At 36.7% G+C, this 24,039-nt stretch overlaps 1 protein-coding gene across 3 annotated transcripts in view; it reads left to right on the top strand.

The window, feature by feature from the left end:
• The window catches only part of EHF (ETS homologous factor), a 117,174-nt gene that overhangs the window by 48,700 nt on the left and 44,435 nt on the right, over positions 1 to 24,039 (top strand). For 2 of the 3 annotated variants that reach the window (XM_081949085.1, XM_081949084.1), the window contains exon 1: positions 6,424 to 6,492. The exons of the other annotated variant lie outside the window; for it this stretch is intronic. In XM_081949085.1, coding sequence (XP_081805211.1) covers positions 6,469 to 6,492 — 24 coding nt within the window. In that variant the 5' untranslated portion in view covers positions 6,424 to 6,468. Of the gene's footprint in view, positions 1 to 6,423; positions 6,493 to 24,039 lie in introns of those variants that run through there. 3 annotated transcript variants of the gene reach the window in all.

The raw sequence follows: 24,039 nt of genomic DNA, 5'->3' as shown, positions 1-24,039 counted from the left end.
GAATGTTCAAAAACAAATGAGTTGACAGGATCGATTATGTTATTACATGCAAATGTTTGAATATCTTTTTTTAAAGCAAAGATATGAAGTTCATCCTTCTTTTTCCACACAGTCATGTAATCTTCTTGGCTATAGTTTGCTGTCTGTTAGGGTAACCTGGATATCTGGAATTCCTTTCCTAGGAAAGTATTGTTGGAAGTTAAAATCTAACCCTCTCCTAGAGAAGTGAAATCCTGTCCACCATTAAACCATCTTTCCAAACAGCTCCAATGTTTGCAGTGTCTTTTTCCCCACTTGGAACTGAACCCAGATTTCTTCCAACAGTATTAATTTTACATTTACACATTTTTAGTCCCAAAGAAAAGACTGTCTGTCCAGTGTCATTCTAAGCTATATGTTTGTCCACCTGGTGGTGCTATTTTCTGTCCTTATGGATTTTGTAGTTGCACATTTTCCCTTAGATTCTTTTAGAGGAATCTTGTGGATGTTTGGAGATTGGTGGGAAGGAAAGGATTGGTGGCTTGGACAAACCCATCAAGAGCATAAACTCTTTGGATTATAACAAGTAGATGCAGCTATCAAAATAGTATCAGTGTAATTGATATAAGTGGAATGGCTGTGGCTGGGAGACTTAGATGAATGGAATCAGAAACTCATTGCATGCTGTAATATTCCAAGCAAATAATCACGTATGTAAAAAATGGGAATAAATTCAGAATTTTGGCCTCTGTGTACCTCTTTTCTAACTAGCAGTAGCATGAAATTTATTGCAGAATAAACTCCTGTGGGTCAGTAGTTCAGAATAAACAGTCACTTGGCTGTTTCAGCTTTGTTATTTACAAATGAAATCTGTCTAATATACTTTGAAGTTCCTTAAAATAAAGAATAACTATTACATTGAAACAAGTGTCCCAAAGGTGTGCTTTTTTCCAAAAGGCAACTGAACTTGGGTTTTTTTTTTCCTTTGAAAACATTTTGCTTCTCACCCAAGAAGCTTTTTCAGTTCAGATTCTTTGCTTCTTGGATTAGGAGTTAAACATTTTCAAACAAAAAAGAAAAAGAAAAGAATGCCCACCTTTGGGACAACCATGACCTGGATGATTGAGAATCTCCAATGACATTGAAACAAGTGCAACAGTATGTTTTGATTTCTCAATTTTCCTTACTTGGGGATCTCTATTGCAGACATTGGTAGCTGTCCCATAAAACCCATAGTCCAACTCTATTAAGGGAAAGAATCCCACAGAGCTGAATAGGAATAACTCTTAAGTAAGAATAGGATTACATGTACCACTTTAAGCAACCTTAGTATTACATTTTGGATCTGATCACACATAAAAGGGAGTAATCCTTTTGTGCTTACTGAAGACAATCCTGTAATGAATTGACTGATTGGACAATTTAAATAATTAATAATATATTAATAGCTCATTTATCATTTTAGATATGAAAACAATTGTTCAGTTTAGTATTTTTCCAGTTGACAGATATTTCTATAAGCCCTCCCTCTCTTTACAAGCTTTCTGTAAATTATGTGCTATTGCTGTAGTTGCACTTGGTTCTAGATGACTATGTGTTAATGTAGACATGTAGACATCCTGGCAACACAGAGAAATAGTTTGTCATTGTCTTAATCCAGGATATGTTTTTTTAAAAAATTTCCCTCTTTGGAAGTGACAACTATATCTTATGGTAAATTTCTTTGTGCTTTACAATCCAAGTATTAAGTGTAACCTGATTAGCCCTTTTTAAATGTTAGCTAACATCTAATTGCAAATTCAGTTTGAACTGTATTGCCTTTTTAAAAAAGGATAAAATACCCCCTTTTTAAAGTTACACGTGCAGTGAAATGATTCCAACCCAAGTCTGAATTAGCCACTTTGTATATGTGCCAAAACAGCAGCAAGCTTCTCAGGTTATTATATCATAAATCCACCACAGAACCTCCTTCTGACCTTACTGTTTCTGACCTGGGAAATTCTGACCTCATGATTCAGCAGGAGAGGGAAATGGATTGCTGTAGCAGAGGAATGAAATGGCTGCAGGGAATATTGCTGCATCCTAGAATTCCTTGTCTTGGATATAGGATTAAAGGGCAGTTCCACATAACATATATCTTTCAGGTGGTGGCTTCTTGATATTTTCCTCCTGGGCAGCTGTGTCATAGAACAAGTTATTAACATGTGCACTATTCATGTTATGACACATCTCCTCCTGCTTAATTAGTATTAATAGCTTGTGTTTCCATGGAACTTTGAGATAAAGCCTATAGGAGAACTCACACAGTCCAGTAGTGTACAAGCTGCTTACAACATGGTATACTTGTCCAGTGGTACCTTCTACATGGTAGCTCAAAGATTCATAAGTCTTGGAATTATACTGTACTTGTCTGAGATTTGGGGAAGAGTTACTATTATCCTCTTGGGAAGTGATACTTTGTGGTTGCCTTGGTCCATTTGTAATACAGTAGTCCATTTGTGAGAGCTGTAGCCAGTTTGGTCTAGTGGTTAGAAGTCAGGTGACTGTGAGTTTTAGTCCTGCTTTAGGCATGAAAACCAGCTGGCTAGTTTTGGGCCAGTCACTATCTCTCAGCTCAATGCAAAATACAGAATTCTTGTTGTGGGGAAAATAGAAGGAAGGCGTGTTAAATGTTTGCCATCTTGAGTTGTTTATAAAATTAACAAAGGGGTGGGGGAAGGCTATAAATAAATTAAAATCTGAATCCTAGCAAGAGAAGAAATAGGCCATGCTATTTTCTTGTATCATTTTTAGTTCTGCCTTTTTTTATTCCTAGACAATAAGAGATAATAAATGGTCTGGCATCACCCAGTTGGTTTTTATGTTAAACCAGAACTAGAACTCACAGCTTCTAATTCAACCACTTTAACCACCGGACCCAAATAATGATCATTTATGGTACTGTTGGTCAAATTTATACTAATGTTGATCACATTTATACCAATATTAAGCATAAGCCGAGTGAAGAACTCAAGAGAATGGAAGCCCGCATAGATTGTTCAGAGAAGGACCACCAAATTGTACTCTTGTGAACAAATTTTCTCAAACTGGTTCTCTCAAAATCTATCCAGACTATCCAGAATTTCTAACCAGCATGAAATCTGTGAAACTAGAAAAAAAGAAAAACCTGTAACAATATCAAAATTTGCACTATTTCAATGTACTCCTTCTAGAATAAACAGAGTAGGAAATTAAAATAATCTGTTGGTCAACCAAATGTTAATTCCAAATGTTAAGGTATAGGTAAAAATTCCCCTCGCACATACATGCTAGTCATTCCTGACTCTAGGGGGCGTGCTCATCTCCATTTCAAAGCTGAAGAGCCAGCACTGTCTGAAGACGCCTCCGTGGTCATCTGGCCAGCATGAGTAAATGCCGAAGGTGCATGGAATGCTGTTACCTTCCCACCAAGGTGGTCCCTACTTTTCTACTTGCCTTTTTACATGCTTTCGAACTGCTAGGTTGGCAGAAGCTGCGGCAAGTAACGGAGCTCACTCCGTTATGTGGCACTAGTGATTCGAACTGTTGAACTGCTGACTTTTCTGATCAGCCATTCAGCCACTATGTCCCAAATGTTACCAATGAGATTAAAAGAAGTTTTCTCAAAAATCACATAGAGCAGGCAAGAAAAATATCAGCGAGAACTCTTAATCTGCAAGCGTTAAACAAGTAGTTATGAAGTTGGGGACTCAGATTCTCTAGCTGCACCACCATATCACCTTGAAGCCAGTACTGGTTAAGAATATTTATATATTAGATATTTATATTTAAATGAGCTATAAATGGTATTTTGGTATTTAGTCTTTCCCGATGAGTAGAAATTTTGTACAGATAAGGCATTCAAGTTTACTAATGTATTGTTAAATCATCATATTATGTTACATTATTAACATTATGTTATATTATTAACCATCATAAAAGAATAGTCAATGAAATAATAAAGGTATCATCTCAGGAATTTATCTACATTTATAAAGATTGATTTTTGGAAGCTAAAGTAATATTAGTCCTTAATTTAAGTAAGCAACATTTAACACACAGCATATTGTTATTGATGGCAGCATATACGTATGTTAAACAGTTATAGTCACCAATTCTTTCTTTTTTCTTTTACAGCCTTGTAAATTTGCTCTAGGGAACTGGGAGATCTTCCTCCTTTCTCAAGAATAGCAGGTGAAATAAAAAATGAAACGCAAAGTTGAGTTGGTTTTAAAAAAACAAACAACCAATTCAGCTTTTGGTTTCCTATATTATTATTTACCCTTCCCTATATATGGCACTAGGAACTTCCATTGGATCAAAAGATCATCTATGAAATGAAGAAACTTTGCTTGATTATAAAGACAATTTAGGATCCTAGCTGGATGCTTCATTTTTATGAAAAAGGTATTTTCTTTTTCTTACACGGGGAAAAGATGGAAAATATTTTCCGTATCACATGCTAGAGAGCTTGTTTTAAGAAAGAAGAGCCACAGAGGAGAAAGTGCAAAGAATCCTTGATGACAAAAATCAGAAAATGTTTTTCTGACTCTGGAACAATAACCCACATAATTGCTAGGCCCCTTAGGTCTTTTTTAATATCCCCTTTTAAGGTACGCAGTTTTGTAAAGCAACATCTTGGTTGCTTTTTTTGCTATCGAGTATTGATTTGACCTGATTTCTTAGATATTGATGCAGCTGATATGCAAAATCTAGAGATGATGATGATGATGATATAACCTTCATATTTGGTTCATTCAAGCTGTCAAACATACCAGGGAGCCCAGGGATGTGCAAATATGACGCCTGAAATTCAAGATTTGAGGGGACAGGAAGGAAAAAAAGAACTATTAAGGGAGGGAAGGAAGAGAGAGGGGGGAGGGAGGGAGGGAGGGAGAGAGAGAGCGAGAGAGAGAAGATGGAGGAAACATGAATTTGGGAAAAATCTCATCTGATTTCCATGTCCCTCCTCCTTTGAAAGGTGCATTTTCCCATTTTCCAGGGACAACAATCCTCTGAGGATGTTTGGGCTAGGGAAGAGTAACTGTCTCAAAGCAACTCAGTTGGTTTTCATGCCTAAGGGAGACCTAGAACTTCCAATCTCCTGGTTTCTGGGTCAGTCTCTTGGTTTCTGGGCCAGCATCTTCACCACAATGCCAAATTGGCTGTCCTCCTTTATAATGTGGCAACATAAGAAAACATAGATATACCATCTTCTCAAGGAGGATCAATTACAGAGAAAGGCATCGTTCAAACTTGTTTGAAATTTGTTGGCAAAACAAGACACATGAAGTTGCAAAAGCTGAACTTGTAATAATTTGCAACGTCTCAAAACTGTACTGTGAAGTTCTCTGCAGCTCATTTATGGATATAACATTTTTTCTGCTTAAAGTTTTGTCCTTGCGTGCTATTTTGTTTTCAAGGCATCATGAAACTTTTATCTAGCAAATGCATGTTAAAACTTGCAATTGTTGTCTGACTCTTGTACTATACTTTCACTATATTTCATTTTATCATCTAGAAGTACATCTTGCCCTGAGTTGCACCTAGATAAAATCTTCACCCTTTCTAGGGTTTGGCGTTTATTAGTAAGTTGAAGCAAATGCCAAGAATGCAAGAGATTGAAGGACAAACATATCTCCCAGAATTTAATTCAAAACTTGATTTGGTGAGAGGAAATCAAAAGGGTGTTACTCAGCTTCTTAATGCTAAAGAAGTCCCTTCCCCAAAACTGATGAGCATTGTATTTCAAAGATTAAAAAAATTCTCAGTTTTGAAACTTAGAACATTTTGTTAGCACTCCTGATGCATTCTGCTGTGAAGCAGAAGAGACTGGGAGATGTGGAGAAAACAAGTTTCATGTGTGCTATGTACCACAAACAACAGCTCTGTACCACTAGCAAATGGCTTTTGTAGCCATTTCATCATTAGATCCCTTTTTTCTGTACCTGCCATTCCATTTTCCTAATCTTTTTTTTTTCTGTCCTTACTCTTGCCCCTGATTTTATCCTGCTACCTGTTCTATCATTATTATAGTATTAAAGTGTTGTCCTATGAAGTTTATCAGCACTAATCTAGCTTTTGTGCAGGAAATGATCAAGAAATGGCACCCTAAAGCCATACGAGAATTACAGAGACAACCCTTTTTGTTTCTTAGAAGGCAGGTTCAAGATTCAAGACTTACCACATCACATAGCATGCACTGAACTTGGGTAGGTCACAACCCTACCATGTGCCAATGGTCCTCAGTTCAGACAGTTAAAAAGGGATTGCACAGATTCATTCCAATTGATGAGCCAACTGGATACTTCTGTTACATAGAGACTAGGTACCAAACAACAAGTCATGAATATATTATGTCTAGATTGGAAATTACATTGCCTGCCCTTGACTCATGAATTAAAATGATTTTGGAATCAGGATATTCTAAGGTGTGTTACACTTTTCACCCACTTCTACTACTGACTGTGGATGGAGCAAGTACTATGGACTAAAGTAAGTAAGAAATGTGTATCTATTTTTTGCAATCTCTTCTCTCCTCCCCTCCCCTCCCCTCCCTTCTAACCTTCCTCAAAACTGCAGAGTTATGTTTCAAATGTATTCTGGAATCAATTGTGGTGCCAAGAAAGAATGGTAGGGTTTTCTGTTATGCTCATCTGATACGCTGTACCAATGCATTGAACTACAAACCTTTTCTAACACTATGGCTGAAATGAAATGACTACAGTGAAATCTGAAAACCTCTGTAAAACTCTCTTGGTAGCAATATGGCAATGATTTCCGTTGCCTTTGTATGGGCTACAGTGTGAATCTCTTTTTCTTTCCCTATGACAAAAGATGAAACTATATTATTTTATTGCCCTTGGGTCTACTCAAATATCTAGCTATGAGCTGCTGCCAATCTCTCTATTCAGGCTTAACCCTAATGTCTGAGTCACAAGTAATTCTGATTCACAAATAGTTCATAAAGCAATAATGCTCTACCTTATATTCTAAAATGCATTTGCTCATATTACTCTTGTTTGCTGAAGAAATATGTGTTTTTGCAAAAAGATGGGGACCCTTGCTAATTTCCAAAATGGGAGAATTAGCCTTCCCCTCCTTAATCTTGCAGTGTTAGCAAGCAATTTAGGTATGACTTGACCTAATTTAAACACATGAAATATCTTCCTGTATTGCATCTCATCATTGTCCCTAGAGGCCAATCTCTTTTGCTCCTAACTTTGACCATGGATTTAAGATGATACATGGTGTTCTTCATAGAGTGTTAATCCAGTTTATCCTCGGATGTTGACAAGTCTGATTTGCAGTGGTAGAAAGGCCTTTTATCTTTTTTGCCTGCATGATGCTACCTAGAAACCATGAACACTAAACAATCTAGGACTTGATGGAGATCAGTATTACCAGCCTGTACTACATGTTTTCCCAGTTGATAAGATTAAATTCTCTTCAAATAACTTAGAAGCCTTCAAAAATTGCAAACCAATAATTTAAAGTTGAAGGTAAATGCCACAAAGGTAGCAGGTCAGCCACGCACAACTTCTCCCCCCTCCCCATATTTGTTTTTTTTTCCTTACTGCAATGTTTAGGAAATTTTGGTGATATGATGTGTGGAGATGTTATAAACATCTCCACCCTTGAAAGGAGTAACTATCATAATAGAGCAGGGATAGAAAGGCTTGTTATGTAATGATGTCACCCACAGGTTCAGTGTCCCTAGATGTACAAACAAAGTGAGAAAAAAAGACCCTAAGTTGCAAGTAATGGAGAAACTTCTTTTCCATTATATTCACAAAAATGGAAATGTGCTTACAGGGTATATGAATGTCCTTTTTCTAAAACTAATATTGGTGGATCCACAGTATTTTAAGTATGCATCTTGATCCATTCATTAGTTTATCCTTCCACTTTGTAAGAAAATAGAAACATGGGAAAACAAAGAGGAATCTATCTGAATCAATAATTTGACATCTATACCAATAGATATTTTTTGGAGATAGTTCTGAGAATTTCATAGGGAGATCAGGAAGCAGAAACTTTCTCATTTGTTTCCAGAATCTGAAAAGCACTTTCAAATTCTTTTACAAAGTGACAAAATTAGTGGACCAGAGCAATACTGTCAATATAGTTTACTTGGACTTCAGTACAGCATTTGATAATGTAGACCATAACCTAATACTAGATAAAGTAGAATAATGTGTGTTAGACAGCATCAACACCAGATGGATTCATAACTGGCTGACCAACCGCACTCAACGTGTAGTCCTCAATGGAATTGCATCTACATGGAGGGAGGTATGCAGTGGAGTACCCCAAGGCTCTGTTTTAGGCCCAGTACTCTTCAACATCTTCATCAATGATTTGGATGAGAGAATAAATGGGGAACTCATCAAATTTGCAGACAACACCAAGCTAGCAGGAATAACCAACACCCCAGAAGATAGGCTTAAGATACAGAAGGCTCTTGACAGAACACTGGGAGCTATCTAACAAAATGAAATTCAGTGGTGAAAAATGAAGGTTCTACATTTAGACAAGAAAAACAAAATGCACAGGTACAGTATATGTGGCACCTTGCTCAATGGTAGTGACTGTGAAAGAGATCTTAGTGTCCCAGTTGTCAACTATTTAAATATGAGCCAGCAGTGTTCAGAAACTGCCAAAAAAGCCAACACAGTCCTAGGCTGCATAAACAGAGGGATAGAATCAAGATCATGTTAAGTGTTAATACCACTTTATAATGCCTTATAGGCCATACTTGGAATACTGCATCCAGTTTTGGTCACCATGATGTAAAAAAGATGTTGAGACTCTAGAAAGAGTGCAGAGAAGAGCAACAAAGATGATTAGGGGATTGGAAACTAAAACATATAAAGAACGGTTGCTGGAACTGGGTATGTCTAGTTCGATGAAAAGAAGGACTATGGGTGTCATGATAGCAGTATTCCAATATCTCAGGAGCTGCCACAAAGAAGAGGTACTCAAGCTATTCTCCAAAACACCTGAGGGAGGATAGGAAACAATGGGTGGAAACTAATCAAGGAGAGAAGCAACTTAGAACTAAGGAGAAATTTCCTACAGAACAATTAATCAGTGGAGCAACTTGCCTGCAGAAGTTGTGAATGCTCCAGCACTGGAGGTTTTTAAGAGGAGATTGGATAACCACTTGTCTGAAATGTTATAGGGTTTCCTACCTAAGCAGGAGGTAGAACTAGAGACCTCCAAGGTCCACTTTGTTCTGTTCTGCTTCCAAATAGTAAACACCGTGTCTCTTCTAGAATCTAATAGCATACTAAGCTTCTTATGCTTTTTCTTTCTATGATACTTTTCAATGCTTTTCAAACTTTTCCTTTTAAAAAGAAATAATCTGGATATTTTAACGCCAGGAAGAATCTAGATATTTTTTTCATTATATAAAAATGTATTTGCTGTTTACAACAGCTGCAGGGTTTTGTAGTGCCTTAAAAGCCTGCTAAACCTGTTTAACCAGAGATGATGGGAAAAGAGGAAGTAAAAACGACGGTATGTACTCCACCAGCCATCAACTTGTTTTAAAAACTGTCTATGATTTTAGATCTTGACATGGAATGATATTGTGCTCATACTGCCATGTTAGTCCTGGGCTTTCCAATATACAACCTTATAATATGATCTAGAAATATAATACACTGAGAATGTGGGAAGTATGTAATCATAGGATTAATCCTTATCATTAGCATTTCCTTTATTTCTTACTGATTATGTTTTTGATTCCCTAATTCTTATTCTGAAAGTAAGCAAATTGGAATCTCTGTTGCTCGCACCCACATAAACACACAGAGACAGAGACATGTCATGATTTCTATATTCGATTTTACATTAAAATTATGTCACAGATTAATTTGACGACAACAGTTGAGTTGCAGAAAGCAATGTGTTTTTAAAAAAAAAACACTGAGCAAGATGCTCTTATTAGGTAGAAATTAACTAATGGATTCAGTATTATTTGAATCAGTTAAGGAAGTCTTTTTGCCACTGCTGTTGCCATGAAGACTGACACTATAGTTCGTGTGAATGGAGTAGATATTTAAATCCTAAAATGTTTACATTGCTTTTTTCCCATCCAGTGCTTTGAATCACTTTTTATTGACATTTTTTTTTTGGTCTTCATAATTCTAATAGGGCTTTTCAAGCCATGAAGTTAAATCAGAAATATCATTTTGAAGTATGAATTAACTTTGTGACTGGTTCTGCCACAACATACATATATTACTATGGCAAATTATTCTCATTAATTTAATATACTCTGAAAAAGGAGGATATCACATCATAAAAAGAGGTCCATTGTCTTTTGAAAGAATCCAGAAAGTGCAAATGGAACTGATCACCATGTTCAGACTTCACGTTACCTCAACTTTGTTCGAGAACACTTGAAAGGTCAATTGCATCAGCTTGGCTTAATATAAAGCAGCAAAAAAAAAATTGAAACAATAAACTATGACTTTGGTTGTGCTCAGTACAAATAGGATCCAAATTTACTGAAGATGATTGCTGAGAAATGCAGTACATCATGCCTTTGCTTATCCATGCACAAATGGAAAGAGAAGCTTAAAAGCAAGAATTAACCTTCTCCATAAGAATTAATCTTCTCCACATTTTTATTCCTTATGCAATAAAAATTAAAGAGTGGATAGGTAACTGTTCCATGATGATTGCATTATTCATATATTAATAAATGGCATCATTCATATATTAATGACCTGAAATAAGATTGGATTTATCTTATTGTATGCCTTTCATGCCAAGGACTCTTATGTCATTCTTGCCAATAATTGATATAAAGTCATGTTCAGAATCTTGTCCATTTCAGCCCAAATTGCTAATTATAGATCAAGTTGAAACCATGTGGGTAATTGTTCGAGTTCTGAATTGCATTTTCATAGCAAAGAAATTGCAACTAAACATTATTAAGCATTCTCTGAGCTGTCTAATATTCAATAAAAATCTTTCCCCCTTGTTGTATTACTGTAGTCTCATTTCGAAAGAAAAATAAATTTTAAAGTTTTAAAATGTTAACGAACAGAATGCTTTAGTTATTCCAAAGGCCTTTTAAATATTACGTGTTTAATCAAATTCCTTCAGGTTTTTTATAAAAGATATTAATGGCTTGGGAATCTCAACAAATATACTTTTGATCCTTTTATCCATTAAATGCTCAGATTATGTAATAATACTGGTTATGAATGGAAATGGCAACTGGAAAATATCTGTTCAGAAGAATGTTTGGTTCCAATAGCTAGTTTAAACAAAAGTCTATCCATCTGTACACACGAGAAAGGAATGTATGAGGAAACAATTTATGATAAAAGGTTAGGGAATTAGTGAACCTTCACAAAAGGAATCAGATGTGACATAGGACAAACCATTACTGTAGACCCTGGGAAAAAAAGGGATGGAAGACAAGGGAAGTGGGAAAAAAACTAGTGAAATTAGGCTGCAAGAAGAGAAAATACAACATATGTCCTATATTTAAAAGGTTTATAGAGTAATCTCCCCAAATAGGGAATAAATAGATGTAGATGTGTAACTTTGGAACAGAGTGAAAAATATTATGTAAAGTGAACATGAAAGTGTTTGTAGTTGTGTTAATGGAATATGAAAAGGAATGTTTGGTGAAATAACGAAGTGGAAAATGCAGTAAAGGAAAAATATATATGAAAAGAGAATGCACAAACAATGAAGATAAGAAAAAATGTAATGTTTATATAGATAAAAGAATGTATTGAGGGAAAAGAACAGTTAATATTCAACAGATGGAGGAAATGCAGAGAGATTTTGATGGAAATAAGTGACTCTTTGATGTATGTGAAAAGCACTAAAAGGGCTGTGTAGCAGACATGAGAGTATGCTGGAAATGTGCATTGGAGTGATAGTGTCATATGTAAGAATAGAACTGAAACAAGCATTGTATTAATTATAGAGATAAGTCATAAAGGCTTCAAGAAATGTTAAAGGTATATACGGTATCTGGTATCACTGGAGAAATATTAAAATAGGGATGTGATTGTGGGTTGCATATAAACAATCTAACCTGGGTTTGGATGGGGGCTCAAATTGTGGGTCTTTAAATCACCCTTCCTAGGTTATTCTGGAGATAATCTGTCTCAATCTGTTTCTGATACGAGAAGAAAAAAGCTCCATTCTCCCTGGGAAAATTCCTCTTATAGCACTAGAAGAATAAAATTTCCTTGAGGTATTGTGTGTTTCTTTTTCTCCCCGTAAGCTGAGAAAGTGGTCGTGGCCCAATTGCTCAGATGCAGTTGAAACTGTTTTGGAGACTTGTAGTTTACTATCCAGATACTACTCTAAGGGAACTTTGTACAAGTGGGCTCATGTTCTAGATTATGGAAGCTACCTCAGTGAGAGGAAGGTGGGGTGACTTACAATCACAACTGAGCCAATCACTGTAGTCATTAAGTGATCATGTGGTCATTCAGTGAACCTGGTTCCCTCGTTAACTGTGCTTGTCAGAAGCTGGCTGGGAAGGTTACAAATGATGAACATGTGAACCTGGCATAGTGCAACTGTCGTAAATACATGACAATTGCCAAGCATCTGAATTTCGATCATGTGATCATGGGAATGCTGCAACAGTCATAAGTGTGAAAAATGGTCACAAGTCACTTTGTTCCACTGCTGTTGTAACTTCAAGCAGCCACTGAATGAACAGGAGGACTATCTGTGTTATGTATGATCACCACCTTGAATTACCTGTACGTGGGATAAAAATTAAATATATAAATGTTAAAATTCAGTACAATGAACCAGCATTGGCAGCATTGTTCATTAATGCATACAACATTCTTTTGAGCTGAGAGGAAAGGAAGAAGCTTTGTTGTGAACATATTATTACTAAATTGGAAGTTGAAAAGCAGTTATCTTAGCAGTTACCTAGAAAACAACTTTGTCTAGCCTACTTTTATGGTCCTGTGGTTTAAATAATCTTAATTTTATAAGATTATAAGACTAGAGTTGATGACACCAGACTAGTGCAATGATTGTCAGGAGAAGACATAATATGAATGTAACCATTCTCCAGTCTCTAAGAACTATGTCACTATTAACATTTATAGAAATACATTTAAGACTATATTACATACAGGTAATATCTATAGCATGAGAAAAGCTGCTTATGACTCATGGTACTGTATTCAGTCATTTAAATCACTTATCTCAGTTAAATAACAATGAATAGCAATATTGCAATGTAAAAGATAGTTCTCACACAATCAAATATAAACAGCCAGTGCTAAATTATACTGTTTCTAAAGCAAGGAACAAATAGAAACTGCCATCTGAAGTAATTTCACTTCTAGTCCTTTGCATACAGTAGGAAAAAGATCCAAGGTTGATGATTATAAATGATTATAAATAGAGCTTGCCTTTGATACATAGCAATCACTGAATTCCTTTTGTAATGGCTTCATAGTTATGCCACAATAAATGTATCTTTTTGTTCTGGGAAATATATTTTGGTGTTTTGCCTTGTCTATGCAGACATCTAGTTGCTATCAAATCTATTTTTACTCATCTCATATGCAGTCCTCTGTCCTCCAAAAACATTACCAAGAGAAAACTGTTTTTCAGCGCAGTTTTGGTCTAATTCAGATTTTCATCCCCATTTTTACAATATTTTCTTTTTAAAAGCACAATAAGAACACCATCTTGTTTGTGCTGTCACATACTACACAAAACATTTCTAACTTCTCCCATTTATGACTGCAGGACTTAACTATGTTGCTTGTATCCATACAATTTATATTGATATTGATTGTTTCCTGATTGCTTATTTGTACCCTATGACTATCATTAAGTGCTTTCTTTATGATTCTTGATGAATGTATTTTGCCTTTTTGTATACACTGAGAGCATATGCACCAAAGGCAAATAACTTGTGTGTCCATTCACACTTGGCCAATAAAGAATTCTATTCTATTCTATTCTATTCTATTCTATTCTATTCTATTCTAACTAAACAGCCTAGAAATTATAGGTTAAGGTTATATTAATAATATTGACATAATGTTATACAGGTAGTCCTCGAAGATCAGAATCGAGCTTAAAATTTCTGTTGCTAAACAAGGCTGTTGATAAGTGAGTTTTGCCCCATTTTTTTGACATATCTGGCATGCAGTTGTTTAGTCAGTAGCAATGGTAGTTAAGTCAATCTAGCTTTCTCATTGACTTTGCTGGACAACTGTTCTGAACCCAGGATACTGCAACTGTCATAAGTGCAGTTGTCAAGCATCCGAATTTGTGACCCTAGGGATGGCGAAAGAGTCCTAAGTATGAAAAATTTTCATAGGTCACTTTTTTCAGTGCTATTGTAACTTTGAACAATCACTAAATGAATGGAGTCCAGATTATACAAATGAATTATATGGATTACGTTGGAACTGACATTAAAGAATCATAAAAACACACCTGCTTTCTACCTGTACAAGGCAAAAGTCACAAACTAAACAATTTTGCCCTAGCCTAGATTTCCTACAGGATCCTTCCAACGCTTGTATAATATGGTTCTATATTTTGCACAGAATGCCAATTTCTAATCTTCATATACAATATGAAAAATAGAATTGCATCTCTTATGAAATCTGTCAAGGCAGCCAGTTGTGAGAATATAATGGCCTTACAGTAAATTCTTATAGGACTTTGATCTTTTGAATCATGATATGACAAATAAAAAGCCTTTTGCTTTCAAACCACATTCAACTCTATTATCAATCTCAAACATCACTTTAGTGAGTGGATTCTCTTTCATTTTTCCAAGTAACTCATGACTCATAAAGGCTCCCTATTTATTATACTCATTGGCTTCTGATGGCTTATCTGAGCGGTTTGTTTTCAAGGTCTTGGGTGTTGATACAACTGTCTTATAAAAAAAATTGCTGATTATAATGCCAATGAAGAGGCAATTCAATTCCAAAGCATCCCTCTAAAAAGTATTTTAAAGATCTAGAGGGAAACAGAAGGAATTAAAGTTACAATTAAAGGAGAACATTAAGATTTACAAATAAAGAATAGAACAAAATACTTTTAACAGTGGATGTGTTGAAGGATATTTGTAGACAATGGATCCAGAAGTTAACTTTAAGAACGTCTGACATAACAGGTAGATCAAATTTAAAGGATGCTATGGAAGAGCAACTAGTTTTACAAGACTGATTTGAAAAGTCAGGGAAACTGTCAGAGAGTGGCAAAAGATACACAAAAGAACCGAATGATTATATGTATTGCAAAAATGAACTGTTGAATATATCGTCTCCTTCTCACATTTCATAGAAAAGTTTTGGATGGTTTTAAAAAATAGTTTACAGTTTCTACAGCTATATCATTCCAAATTTGCAAGGTTTTGCAACAAAAGATGGTCTTTCGATCTAACAGAACTGAGCCAGAATATGCATCATGAAAAATATAAGATATAACCAGAGAGCACAAATGTAAAGGTTAAAAATTCTGATTCCCTTCTATTTGAAAAGTTTAGATGAAAAGGTTTAGTTGAAAAACTGGTTAAAAAAAGCTGTCAAGTGCCAGCTGCCCTAGAATCAGGTACTATTACTGAGAAAATTATCTCTTTTGTTTTTAATCTATTAAAACAGATAATCTAGATACTACTAAAAGTCCTGTGTCTATAACCTTTAACTGGGTAAAACAATGCATCATAGAGCAACAATTTTCGAATCAAGTGGTCTAACTTATCAGATGTGTCCAAAATCTGGAATCCATGACTCCTGTGGGATTGGAATTTGGCACATTTGTGGTCACTTCAGTGCTGCCACGCTACTGTGCCATGGCCTTGGGGTTCAGTAGGCAGGTCCTGCCATAGCCCTTTCGTGATGGATTAGACTAGATTCAGTTAGAAGTAGACCAATCCCATCCTAGTCCTTGGGAGACCAAGTCCCACCATTGGCTGCCAGCGGGTGGTCACCCATAGTTAAGATGATAGTAAAGCAGAAGTTATTCTCACTCCTACAGCTTCCCCCCCACTTAAGAAATTGTTACTGATATGACGATCCAATGGATCATCATATATATCACATATATTTCTGTTGCAGATCCTGCTCTATGGAATACTGCAATACCTAAAATTAAAAAGGCTTTTCAGCAGGTTTTGAATATGTATTCCTAAACATAAGGGTCAGGTGCCCAATGTGAGCCTGTTTTACGTTTACTGTAATATGGTTTTTAACTCCACTGTTTTAGAATGTAAAGAGTAAGGGATATGACCTTCACAGAAACCCACAGCAAAGAGGGCTGAAATGTTCTTTAAGTCTTGGGAAGCAAGATGATATTTTGCTTAGAGAAATGCTTCATTATATCCACTGGATTAAAAGAAAGAGGGGAACTGAAGCGCGGTTTTATCTCAACAAACGTATAGTTCTAGTCTTCCCATGGAGTTGATTTTCGGGTCTGTTCCACCGATGGAGCTGACATATAGGTTGTACATTTTGCCTTTTTGCATTGCTTTTATATAATGTTTGCTCTAATGTTAGCTGGCTAAAATCACAACAGCAAAATGGACAGTCATATTATAAATTGAATAAACAATAGCAGTGTTCGTGATATCATACGTGTATGGAAGGAACAGTCTCCTTGGTTATGCTGAAGGACTTCTTGTGTTGTTCTCTGAGTAAGTAACCAAAACTCCTTTGTTCTAAACCTTAAGAAATATTTTTTGCATGAGATATACAGTATAATGTGTTCATGAAACTCATGATTTTTTTAAATCCATGAATTCATATTAATTAATGGATAAACATCAACTATAGCTTAGGCTCTTGGGCAGATATGCAATAGCTTATTCATTTAGACCATGGGTGTCAAGCTTGATCGCGTCACGTGATATCATGTGATGTTTTTGCCTTTGAAGAGGCAAAAGTGGGAATGGCCTGCACGTGATGCATCTGCCAGTTTGACACCCTTGATTTAGACTGAGTAACAATGTTCAATTAGATTATGATCTGATCTAATATTAATTTCAATGAGTTATAGCACCCATAGGGAAAATTCAGCTTGGAATTTGGATGCACCTTTGCAAGCTTACTGATGATAAACTCTGGATTTTGATCATCTCCACAAATGAGTTTCTTTTGTCTCTCCACTTAACATTCAAATGCATAATGGCTGAAACCACCTGTCTCCTCCCAGCTCTGGAAAGTGTTTGCAAACCATTCTAAGTAAGATTATTCTGCAGGAAAAGTGAGCATATTTATCATCCACTGCAATGACTTCTCAATCCAATGGAACATATCCAAGATCAGTGAAAGCAACAGGAGATTTCAATTAGTTGTACTCGACTGGTTGATCATTCATTAACAAATCACTTCTAAGAAATGGATTTAGATGGCTGATAATTTTCTTCTCTAACTTTAAGCATTTTTACAACATATGGATAGACCCTCCAAATGTAACAGAAATATTCAAACAGTCTCTTAAATTCTGATTAACAATGAATGTTTAGTACTATATATTGAAATATACTAAAATAATATATTTCTGTGGTTAAAATCTATTTTAATTCAGAAAGTAATAAACAAGGTTGCTACGTGGGTCACTAAAGCTGAACCTATAATGATACACTGATTAGGTATATAAGGTTATCAGACATAAGTACCTTTGCCTAGACAAGTCCTTCAGCAACATCTGACTTTAACAGACTTGATATTACCATATTTTTCAGAGTATAAGATGCAGCTGTTTTTCTCAAAAAAGAGGCTGAAAATCTGGGTGCGTGTTATACATCGAATACAGCATTTTTTACCTTTTGAAGCCCCACCAAAATGGCCATGCATACCCTTATGGAGGCTTTCAGAGAGTTCATGGGGGCTGTGGAGAGCAGAAATAAGCAAAAAACAGGCCGTTTTTGCCCCCCCCCCAGCCCCCAGCAGCACTCTATAAGCCTCTATAAAGCTATGCATGCACTTTTTGTTGACAAAAAATGGGCCTGTTTTCGCGAAAAATGGGCTGTTTTTTGTTCACCCCCCCCTCGGAGCACTCTGCAAGCCCCCCCAAGGCTATCCGTGCCTTTAAAAAAAAACGGGCCTGTTTTCGTGAAAAACAGGCCATTTTGGGGAGGTTTGCAGAGTGCAAAAACTTTTCCCCCCCTGTTGGACAGCTCTTTAACTGATTGATGAGAATTAGATTAATCAAGTGCTCTGCCAGCAGAAACAAAGTCTTAGGTGCTGCAGATTGTCAGCGATTGCCTTTTCCAGCATATGGATAAATACCCCTGGAAACATCTACCTACCTGCCTACCTACTCTCTCCCTCTCCCTACCTATCTACTGTATTTTTCTCTCTCCCCCTCTATCTAACTACATTTCTACCTACTCTCTCTCTCCCCCTACCTATCTACTGTATTTCTCTCTGTCTATTTCTCTCTCTCTATTTCTCTCTCTCTCTATCTGTCTACCTACCAACCTACCTACTCTCTCTCCCCCTCCCTCCCTATGTACTGTATTTCTCTCTATCTCTTTCTCTACCTACCTATCTATCTACCTACCTACACTCTCTTTCGATTCTCCCTACCTACCGACTGTATTTCTCTATCTCTCTACCTCTCTCTATTTTTCTCTCTCTCTATCCCTTTATCTACCTACCTACCTACCGAACTACTCTCTCTCTCTCCCTACCTACCTACTGTATTTCTCTCCCTCTCCCTCTCTATCCCTCTATCTACCTACCTACTTTTTTAAAAAATTGCCTCTTCAAAACCTTGGTGTGTCTTATACTCCGGTGCGTCTTATACTCTGAAAAATACAGTATGTAGAAGGAATTTGTTATAGTAGATTAAAATATGTGACCATGAAAATCATATATAGCACAAAAGCACTTCTGCTAACCTTCTTTAGTTGTCAATGTGTGTTGGACTCCCATCATCCCAGGCCAACTCTTACAGAGATTTCTATTCTCTCTTGATGTTATGCTCCTGACACATAGGAGAGGATTTTTTTGTGTCTTTACATTGTTGACAAGATTTCTTTGTTAAGAATCAAATGCAAGGCTTCATTCTTTACACTGAGCTGCAAGTCAATATATTTATAAAAAGACTCCTTCATGGAATTTTAAAGCAGTTAAACATAAGCCAGATATTTGCATATTAATATCACTGTACATTGTGTTGATATTGGATATAGGACGAACTGGCTCCAAAAGTATTTGCCTGTGGTAGCTGCAGACAAAGGGGTATTCACAAGTGTGGGGAGACTGAACAATTTGGCGTACAAATGTATTTAGTTAAAGAATGAAACAAACATATATGCCTGAAATCATTTAAATATGAGCCAGCAGTGTGCTGCAGCTGCCAAAAAAGCCAACACAGTTCTATGCGGTATAAGCAGAGGGATAGAATCAAGATCACGTGAAGTGTTAATACCACTTTATAATGCCTTGGTAAGGCCACACTTGGAATACTGCATTCAGTTTTGGTCACCATGATATAAAAAAAATGTTGAAACTCTAGAAAGGGTGCAGAGAAGAGCAACAAAGATGATTAGGGGGACTGGAGGCTAAAACACATAAAGAACGGTTGCTGGAATTGGTATGTCTAGTTTAATGAAAAGAAGGACTATGGGTGTCATGATAGCCGTGTTCCAATATCTGTGGAGCTGCCACAAAGAAGAGAGAGTCAAGCGATTCTCCAAAAGCACCTGAGGGCAAGAAAAAAAAGCAATGGATGGAAACTAATCAAGGAGAGAAGCAATTTAGAACTGAGGAGAAATTTCCTGACAGTTAGAACAATTAATCAGTGGAGCAGTTGGCTCCAGAGGTTGTGAATGCTCCAACACTGGATGTTTTTAAGAAGAGATTGGATAACCATTTGTCTGAAATAGTGTAGGGTTTCCTGCCTAAGCAGGGGTTTGGACAAGAAGACCTCCAACGTCCCTTCCAATGTTGTTATTCTCTGAAATTGTGGTCATAAGTTGAGAATTATTGTATGGTATAATGACCAATCAGAGTTCCTTTTGGTAGATGGGTGACCAGATAAATTTATTTAATAAATAAGTAGGTAAATAAATAAGCTAATATGCATTGTTTTCCCACAGTCCGAAATTTAGAATCCTTTGCCCAATGCTATTATATTATCCTGCAGTGATATCCTACCTCAATATTAGTATTAGTTAATAGATTTCTGTATATATGCAGATACCCTTGTGCTGAGTTTGAACATGAAGTTTCTGGGATATATAGTTGTCATGAGTATTGAAATATAATAAAATAATCCTTTTCAGATTCATATAATGGATGTATTTAAGGAGGGGTTCATGTGTAAACATCCACATTTCTGTTTTCAGTGGTATCTTACTAAATCGTTAATGGTCCATGCAAATACACATTTAAAAGGACACTATTCTTATGTGGTTGATTTATATAATTTAGTGAACTGAAGGAGAATCCAGCTTAAGTTAAAAGTTTATGGTAGAATATTCAATTATAGTTAACTTGCATGATCATGTTTGTCTATGTGTGCAATATTATTATTTCATTCTCATATGTATACTATTCTCCAACATGTTCATACTTCTTCTACCTGGAAGCCAATATGGGGCCTAACCATTTCTTTGGTCATATTTACTGTCATGGATGAATCAGAGTGTTATTGCTTTGTGGCAAGGTATGGGTACTGGGGTTTTTGACCTACTTCTAGAAGCAGAACTGGTTCCAAATCACACTGTCAAACCTGAGGGTGAAACTGGAGCAGATGACATCATAATTTACCTTCTTTTTATTTGTTATAGTTTCCTAGAACAGGGGTTTTCAAACTTTTCCAGCCCATGGAACCGGTTAGTTTCCTTTAATTAATTAATTTCTGGAATCCCTGAAGGGAAGCAATGTGTCATCGTAAGCACAAACACCCTTAAGGGATGGAGCTTATGAATGTCATCTGCCAAGTCCTGTGGCCTATCAGCTGTGCCTTAGAAAAATTGCTAAAGATGCCCTCGGCTGTTTTGGAGTTAAACTTTATTCTTCTTCTTGGGTTTTTTAAAAAAACTCTGTAGTACTAAAATTCCGTGCAACACAGTTTGAAAAACTTCATCTTGGATGTCTGGGAATTATGATAATATGTACAATTATAGATCGGCAGATGTGGGGCAATCCATACTTGAAATCTGGGACATCCTTTTTTCTAGCATATTATGGTCTCCTTACTCTACCACTCTAATACTGATAAAAATAGTAGTCAGAGAATCCTTTTCTGAATGCTTGCATCGTGAGAACATACAGTGGTTTAATATAATATTTTGTTGGGGGAATCCTGTAAGTTTATGATGGGTGGAGTTCATTCCTTCTGGGAACATGGAGGAGCCAGGAGTTTTCCTGTCCACTCTCAACATTTGCTCTAGAGAGCTGCAGGTTATGAAGACATAACCTGGATTTAACCTGCAGGTTAAATCTTGTGATATAAATGGACTTCTACTCACTAGATTTTTAAATTTCAATAATAGTCCACCAGAAAGGAAAAAGATTATGTAATAACAGATTAAGAATAAATGAGAAATGGAAACTAGCTAACTTTAGGGTACATTATTATTAGCATATAGCATTGTTACATTAACCAGGAGATTACATTGCTAATGCAGAGTAGTAGTATGGATAATAGTTTACTAGCTCTGTTGTGGCATACACTTATGGGCTCTCCAAGGTGTGTGCCAGGAGGGTTAGGGTTAGGGAAAGAAAGATGAGCAGCAATTCCTGAAGTGTCATACGAGGCCCCCTCCCACCACTGGAGCCACCTTGCAAACTGACATCGCAACCAGGAAGGTTCAGAACCAGCAGAAATCTGAACGCATACACAAAGCACCAGCTCATCTCCCCACCAAAGTGGTACCTATTTATCTACTCACATAGAACATGTTTTGAACTATTAGATAAACAGAAGCTGAGGCAAGTTACAGGAGCTTCACCCTGCCACACAGTGCTAATGCTTGAACCATTGGAGCAAAGACCACGTCCAGCATCATTAAGCCACTGACCACCACATCTCCCATTTAGGATACAGAAAAGAGAAGAAATATTTGATTGAAGCCTAAAAATCATTTATTCTGTATTTCATACAAGATATGAGTAGAAATCATGAATTTATATTTTATATAATTTGCTTATAATTATGATGTCTAAAATTTTAGAAATATGGCCTGTGTACTTAACCTCCCTTCTCTGTAGTCTGTATGATAAAAGCAGTATAGATTAGAGATGATGGCAAAAATATTGTAGTAATGCTGCAGTGGTGGGATTCAAATAATTTAACAATCGGTTGTCTGCCCTAATGACAAGCTGGGTAGGCGTGGCTCGGTCGTCATGTGACTGTGTGGGCGTGGCCAACTCAACATCACTCACGTCAATGGGCGCTTCGCCTTAGCTGTTACAATGTAATAAGGGTTAACCGGAGAGGCAGTTTTTGTAAGCAGGGCAATAAAGATTAGTTTAGAAACAACACCAGAATTTTTCCTTCCTGCCTTCCTTACAGGATTAGCCCTGGAAAGTGGAAAAAAACAAAAGGAGATTTCTTCCAACAGCCTGTTCTCCGTACTACTTAGAAAGTTAACAACCGGTTTTCCCGAATAGGTGCGAACTGGCTGAATCCCACCACTGTAATGCTAGTTTTCCTGTCACATTGATAGCACAACCCACCCACCCTGACACACACACACAGAGAGAGACAGAGAGACAGACAGACAGACTGACTGACATCAGCTTCTAATTTCCCATTGTATTAATTTTTCATAAGTTCATTGTTTGTATTTATTGTTGACCAATTTTTTAGACTATAGTCTTCTGTTCATGCTAATGTCATTGAGATGTTCTATCATTTTCTTTGACAACAGTTTTGAATTAGCTTGCCACTTTTTTCTTCCAATGGTTGTCTAGATTTTTGCACCCTATATATTCCTATTAATCTGTAGATCATTTTTGTTGGCTTTCCACTTTAGTCTATAGCCCTGGTACTACAAACCCATTCTTGGGCTAACCAGGACAAATCATGCTCAACCCAGACAAGACCTGATTGATGCTGTTCTATAGTGGCTTCTGTTCAATCTGGAAATTGTACTTCAAAATAACAACCAAATATTCCTTCTCTGATTGCTGCTGCACTTCGTTTAACTTTCTAGCCACTGACTTGTATACGGCAATATTTCAATAATTGGAGAAGAGATGCTTCACAGAAATCTTAGCAGCTACTTGTTTGAAGGGAAAAAACTTTGTGTCTAAAAGGACAAAAATGTTTTTAATATCATTTTAATTTTTAACTCAATTGAGCCACCCAGAGTTTGACATAAGCTGGGCTGCTATATAAATAAACAAACAAACAAAAATCATGATATATGATTTGAAGAATGTTATAGATACCTTTGTTTGCAAGAAACCATATCAATACTTTATTTAAATGATGTATGATTTTGTGACACAATCAGCAAATCCTCATGACAGCTGAAGTAGCACAGTGGTCAAAAGGCTGAATATGAACGAAGAAATACTGGAGATTTTGAAATTTACCTCTCTCTGAATTCACTTGATTCCCTCATGTTTATCTCCTGTGACCAAGGGCAGTTCCGGAGTTGTTACATGTTAGATTTGGGCAACGAGAGAACAGACTCCGGACAATAAGTGACTTAACAGCTCTTTATTAGTAATAGTAGTGATCCAGCTTGGTGTGTGGTCTGAGAGTTCCCCTTTTATAGGGATCGGGTACACCTCTCGTCCAATCAGAACGATCCCTTGTTCCCGCCCTAGCGGCGGACCTGAGTGGAGACTTACAGCGATATATGCTAATATCTAACACCCCTCCCTTCTTAGACGGAGTGTTCCGGTTAGTAACAAAGTCCTTTAAATATGTCGGTTTCTGTCTTACACGGGTGGATCGTCGGAGTTCGGGTTGAGTTGGAGTGGGCGCGAGATCGGCTTGTTCTGCTTGTTCCGTTCCGCAGTCGGGAGGTGGAAGGCTTTCCTCGCTCGGATGCTGTTCCAATCCGTCGTTGATCTCCGGTTCCACTCTAGGCTC

Source organism: Natrix helvetica (assembly GCF_964273705.1).
Source record: "Natrix helvetica genome assembly, chromosome: 1".
Taxonomy (NCBI): Eukaryota; Metazoa; Chordata; class Lepidosauria; order Squamata; family Natricidae; genus Natrix; species Natrix helvetica.
Note: the sequence above shows the minus strand (reverse complement) of the source record. Positions and strands in the feature narration are given on the sequence as shown.